The following is a 6,517-nucleotide window of genomic DNA, read 5'->3' as shown; positions in this document are numbered from 1 at the left end:
ACAAATCCAGTCAATACATTCCGAATAACCGCAAAAAGGATTTATCACAACCTTTTTGCTGAGTATTTTTGTGTCTAGTTATGTCAGGAGTGTAGATCGGTTCGCCTCTAGACATATATCATAATCACTAGTATGTACATTGATCCTGGGCCTGTGAACTTTAGATTTCCTTTATTTGAAGCCCCTGAGGTCTTGTTGGCTCAGTGGTCAGTCACTTAATCTATGTTTCTGTTCATGTTTCCAGTGATATGCTTTTGTTTCAAGCGTTTCTTTTGACCTGTAATATACTGTATGTTGTACTGGAGCTAACCAGGTTAACTAATATTACATCCGCCCCCAATTCCTTGTCTTAGATTTGTCTAGATATGTGTCTAGAACACTAAAGAGTGTCTAGATACATCCATAATCCGGGATGGATGGAGTCTTTTTTCTTTTCCGAAATGGAGGCATAAGATTTGCCTCATCCATTAAATAGTACTCTCTTCGTCCGAAAAAGCTTTGTCTCAAGCTTGTCCCTCAAATGAATGTATCTAGCACTAACTTGATGCTAAATACATTCATTTGAGGGACAAACTTTTGAGTGCTAAATAAGGAGAAGAATTTTACAAGTGGCCAACGTTACAATATTCCCTAGTTTCTTGGTCCCCGCAATAACCCAAAGCTTTGCCTAAACGGAGGCATGATTCGGGACAGATGGAGTATGATACATACAGCAGCAGTGCTCCTCAAGTCCGAACACTCGTCCTTGTTACCACGCTTAGCACTGTTGTTTGCAGAGGGCTCCGAATGGCGAATTCAAATGAAGGGGCCACCTATATTAACACATACAGTACCGTCCTAGACGCATCCTGCATGTCGTTCATCCGGTATTCAAGTTCAACTCGACCAAACTACGGTACTGAATACTGATGATGCCTTTGATGAGGTTTGCTGCAAGGGGCCCTGGCCTGTCATTGTGCGTGAGGCCTCCTGACTCTGGTTTAATCTGTCATGAGAACATGTGACCACCCAAATCTACCGCGTTTCATTGTTCCGCTGACACGTCTTCCGTTTGCTTCCACTGCGTCGCTTTTATACATGTTTTAAGAGCATCTTCAACAACCGCTTAATGCGTGGCATCCAAAAAATGGGTTTATAGCGTGCAAGTATTTTTTTTAGGACGCTAAAAGACGTTTGCTCCAACAAACGCTGTAAAATATGCAGCGCGCGCGAGTCAAGCGGTCCCATCTGCAGCAGCCCAGAGTTTGCAGCGCGCGCGACCGGACGCACTAATATGCTGCGCGTGATGCCTTTTGTGCGGCTGCTGGAGACTTCAAATCAGATCCGCGCGTGCTAAAAGCAACTTTTATACCCCGCGTCGCTTATATAGAGCTTCTGTTGGAGATGCTCCGAGGCCCAGCTGATTTCAAAAAAGAAGAAGGGCGAGAGGGACATTAAGAAAACGGTCAACTTGGAGGCTCTATGAAGTAGGAAGGGAGCTTTCAGCTTTGGTCCCTCTTGTTTGTTTACCTTAGCCATGGAGTCTCTGTGCCAGACATATATTTGTTACCAAACTGTGCATGCTCTTCCCAGTTCTATTCTACTGACCTCCTGTGAAGAACCGGCAAGCCAGCAATTCGTTGGAACGTACCACCATTCACTGCGGGTGGCCCCGTCCCGTCCCGTTGCAAATGCCAACCATGATTGCCACCTGGGGCAGCAGGCCCACGACCTGGGCTGATGCTTCTTGCACGGCCAACACACGGAGACGAGAGTTAAGAAGGCATCAGCGAAATCTATCAATGACCTGATGATGTACTAGCAGTATACTACGTACAACTACGGCGAGCTCACGTGCCCACCATTCGTCACACCCGTCACGTGAGTTGGTGACACGGTCTGACCCCCCACCCTGGCTCTGGTGCGATCGCGCAATTAATTAGCGCTCCGATCCGATTCGATCCGATCAAAAGTGTCACCTACTCAGCGAGGAGAGGTCGATGGCATGCATGCATGCACACGAGCTCCTCTCCAACGGTCGGCTCGCCTGCTCCCACCGCTGGTTCGTTCGTTCGAAAAGAAAAACTAATTTTACCGGGCGCAACGGTCGGATCCTTCTGGCGGATGACGGGGCCAAAAGGGATCCATCTTTCCACGAGCACCCCCTCGTAGCCGTTGAGTCGTTTGAATCCCGGCGGATACGGGTTCGGGATGATGAGCCAATCGGAGCCAGGCCCCACCTAAGCAAAGCTTCCTCCAACGGGCACCACCGCGAGCGAGAGAGGATTTCAAATCTCACCTCAGCTCAGCCGTGACCGTCGTCGAGCGAGAGAGTACTAACACGAAGCACCACGCACACCGATCGCGTACTTAATCCCCCCTCACACTCCCCCCGAAGCTCTGCATAAATACCAGCGCCACGCCTTCCAACCCCAGACTTTCCATTGCTTGCACCCGGAGCTCACCAAACCATCCGTCGACTGAGTCGCCATGGGGCTCTGTTTCAGCAAGAAGCAGCAGGGCAAGCCGCCGCCGCCGCAGCCGACCGCGGCTGCGGCCACCACCAAGGTCGCCGCAGCCGCGGTGGTCGCCGGCGATGAGAAGGCCAAGAAGGCGCCGCAGCCGAGGAGGGCGTCCAACGCGGACGAGTCCGCCGCGGCCGCCAAGAAGGCGGCGCCGATCGTCGTGAAGGCTAACAAGGCGGCTGCGGGCGGGGAGGAGGGGGAGAAGAAGGAGGAGGCGAGGCCGGTGGTGGTGGTGGCCAAGGGGCCGATGCCGGTGCGCACGTCCAGCTGCACCAAGGAGGAGGTGGACGCCATCCTCATCCAGTGCGGGCGACTCAGCCGGAGTTCGTCCGGGAGCGAGACGAGGGGCGGCCACCGCTCCAAGAGGAGCTCCGACTTTGATCCGTCCGGGGCCGGTGGCGCGGACGAGGAGGGCGACTGGGAGAGAAACGGGGTCCCCGTGTCGAGGCCGTCGCCCCACCGGGGCTCGCCGCAGAGGAAGCGCTCCGGGAGCCGGGAGAGGACCGGCAGCGGGAGCCGCAGGTCGAGCCGATCGCCCGGACGGCGTGGCGAGGGCGGCGCGCCCTCTGCGACCTCGGCGGGCTCCGGCGCCGCCAGACAGCAGCCGGGGAAGATGGTCTCCGTTCCGGCGAGGGAGAAAGGGCGCGCACCGTCGCCCGCGGCCGCGTCCGGGAAGAGGTGCGCGTCTCCGCGATCAAGCTCGCCTGCGAGGGTGACCGCGGCCAATGAGAATGCTGGAGGGGGACAGAAGACGGCGGGGCAAACACCGGCGCTGAGCCGGAGCTCGTCCAGGAAGGCCGAGCAGTCGCCACTCCGGCGCAGCCCCATGGCCGAGATCGACGAGAATTCCCTCCGCAATAACAACAGCAGCACCAACACCAAGCCCCAGAAGGTAAGAAACAATCAAAGTTCGAGTTTTAACGCCCTTCCTTTTGTAACTCCACATCTTAACAACCGATCAGCCGCTCACAATCTTCAAACTGATTCAGAAATCGACGGAGATTGCTGTCGCCACCCCGACCCGGAAGACCACGGAGCGCGCAAAGGAGCAGAGTTCTCAGAAGGAGAAGGTGGAGGAGACCATCATTGCAGCGTCGGAGACGAGAGCACCGTCGTCCAAGACCACCGAGACGCGCACGGTGAGCATCGTGGCCGAGACCCCAGGCCGGAGGTCAGGCCGCCGTTCGCGCCGTGCGTCGCGCGACTTCGATCAGAACCCCGGCTTGTACGCCAGCCATCTCCTCGAGGACATCCAGAACTACCACACCTCCGCTACGGCTACCCCCGGAACGCCGCCATCCTTCACGCTACCGGCCTGCGTCTCCAAGGCGCAGTCCATCGTCGACGCCGTCGCCGACCTCAACTCCTCATCGTCGGAGAGCCGCACCTGCGAGCCCGATCGGAGCGTCGACGACAAGGCCTCCGTCAACGCGGCGGCCGGCGGGGACGACCTTGACGCGCCGAGCGTGCACAGGTACGTGTCGGTGCGGGACATCCGTGGCCGCGGGGAGATGGAGCTGCAGGAGTCCGCGGGGAGCAATAGCCTCTCCGGCAACCTGTGGACGCCGTCGTGCGAGTCCACGGACCGGACGTGGAGCGGCTCGCGGTCGTCGAACAACGGCGACGAGGTCGTCGAGCAGGTCCCTAGCCACCACGGTGGCGCGCGCAGCCCGGTGAACCGGCCCAGGCAGAGCAAGCAGAGGGCGGCGGCGCAGCTGGAGCCCAGCGGCCGGTCGCGCGCCGGCAGCTCCGGCGTCAATGCTCACCGTGGACGCAGCGCTCACCGCGGCAGCGGCAGCGTGGTGAGCGGCCGATCGGGCGTCCGTGGCGTCTCGGCGAGCTCGTAGTGAGGTAGATCAGGCAAGATGTATGAGATGGTAGTGTTGTTGCTAGCGGCAAGATGGATTGCTGCTTTCACGGTCAGATCTGTAGTGTTTGTTTTGTGTTGGGTTGTTTGGCGATGCAGTTCAGATGTAGTCTTGCTAACGTTATCAACGTGGACCTCATTATTTGGGAGCAAACTTGTAACCTTTATTCAACCTGTTTGATCCGACGATCGGTTCCGGATTACCGGAAGGTTTCTGATGCTTTATGCAACACAATTTGGCATGTACGTGTCCCAAAAGTTAGTGTACCAGCAGAAGCTTCAAAAGATCGTCATTTTTACAGACGTGCTGTCTGTGCTATTCTTGGACTCACAGGAGGAGCTTTTGGGATCGATATGTGCTTGGTGCATAATATCTTATAATTTACCATGGATAAATCGTCACCAAGCTTTCATAGCTCAGTTGGTTAGAGCACCGCTTTAGTAAGCGGGAGGTCTTGATTTCAACTCTCAATGAAAGCAATTTTTGCATCTGTATTACATGGTTTTTTTTCAGACGGATAATATTAAAACCTGCGCGTGACTGAGCTCCTCCTGTGTGCGATTGTTCATGAGCTACCTAATCTGTTACAGGGAGACATCTGTTGCAGGGGGATATAAGGTGTGGGTCTGGTACGATGGAAAATTCACGTACACTTTTCTAAAATGTGACGTAAAAAATATTATGATTGAAACAATATTACCAAGTTCTTTCCATGTAACAAAAATCCTGCAAGAATTTTTTTTAGGTGAATACGAAAATTGTTCACTTGCAACAAACTCGGCGGAAAGCCATGGGTTGTTTATTCGGTATGAACTCTTGGCAATCTAAAACCAACAAACTTGATGGTCACATGGCAGAGGAAAGCAGCCCCTCTCCTTCAAAGAGTGGAAGTTGGAGATTCCGCAACACCTCAACTTCTCGAGAAAGAGGGAAGTGAAACTAGGATGAAGGGGTCATGGCAGTGCTAAACAAAGTGTCACCAAAGAAAACCCCGCGCCAAAAAAAAAGGTGGAGTGGCAATCCGTCGCAAAAACTCTTGAAGACATTCAGGGACCATCATGAAGGTGCACGATGAAGCAGCCAAACCCAACACACATCAATGCATAAGGGTCCCATACAATTGAAATAGTAGTCCAAAATGCGTAATACGTAGCCGCCATCTTATGCCTCCTCCCAAAAACACTAGGGTCCTCTGCCTCCCGCTAGCGTTGCCACCGATCCGCCTTGTCTCATGTGGCCTTAGGGCCATGTGGGCATGGGGATCCCGATCCTTGCTGGTGGGAGGGCTCCGTTTTTAGACGTTTCTTTGAGTTTTGTTAGACTTTGTGTCCTGCTCTGGAAGTCGAGACGGGATGCTCCCTGCAGGTTCTCGTCGCCTAGCTCCTGTCCCGATGGTGCGTTTAGCATCGTCAGTTCATTGGCTCCCTGCGTGTGGAGGGTCTCCAGCAGATCTATCTTTGGTGGATCTGCTCGGACATGTTCATCTTTCGTCTACGTTTGTGTGTCTTTAGGTTGAACCCTTCTGATCTACACTACTCTTCATTGGCATCGGTTGCTATTTTGGTGCGCTGATCCTATGGGGTCTTAGCACGACGACTTCCTGACTGTCTACTACAAAAAGTTTTGCCCGGCCCCGGCGAGGGAGGGGCGATGACGGCGGCGTTCCTTTGACTCGTTTCAGTGCTTGCAGTCGTCGTTAGGTGGTCTTCGAATTTGGATGTAATACTGCCATGATTGAAGATAAATAGATTTGAAGTTTTCTCGCAAAAAAGCATAAGGGTACCATCTGCGCATTATCCGCCAATCATGTCTCTCCCTCAAGGCCTCAACAACTTTTCAGATACATGTGGCTGCAAGTACAACCAACGGCGATATGATGAAAGCAGTCTCAAACTCTCTGAAACCATGTAAATGGTTTATAATCATGTGAGGGCCTGTGATGAGAAGAAAGTAAACCTATAATGAATGAAGCCATCATCAACATACTCCACTGCCATCCAATGATCAAACCTAAAATTATGTTATTTGACACCTCCATATCTAGCAGAATCTCATATTTACTTTATCGTATACTTCTTGTCTCTGTCTAGTAGCATGTTATTTTTCTAAACTTAGTTGCAAAGCGGCCTTTTTCACTATTCTGAC

The 6,517-nt window shown here is 53.2% G+C and overlaps 1 protein-coding gene across 1 annotated transcript; it reads left to right on the top strand.

Moving 5' to 3' along the window:
• Nucleotides 1-2,351: 2,351 nt before the first annotated feature.
• Nucleotides 2,352-4,543, top strand: LOC125512162 (uncharacterized protein At1g65710-like). Its single transcript, XM_048677240.1, has 2 exons — nt 2,352-3,396; nt 3,494-4,543. The coding sequence occupies exons 1-2, from the start codon at nt 2,470-2,472 to the stop codon at nt 4,349-4,351; spliced, it is 1,785 nt and encodes a 594-aa protein (XP_048533197.1). The 5' UTR covers nt 2,352-2,469; the 3' UTR covers nt 4,352-4,543.
• The last annotated feature ends 1,974 nt before the right edge of the window (nt 4,544-6,517 follow it).

The sequence above is a fragment of the Triticum urartu genome, chromosome 6, assembly GCF_003073215.2.
Source record: "Triticum urartu cultivar G1812 chromosome 6, Tu2.1, whole genome shotgun sequence".
In the NCBI taxonomy this organism is placed as follows: Eukaryota; Viridiplantae; Streptophyta; class Magnoliopsida; order Poales; family Poaceae; genus Triticum; species Triticum urartu.
This window is presented reverse-complemented; position numbering and strand designations above follow the sequence as displayed.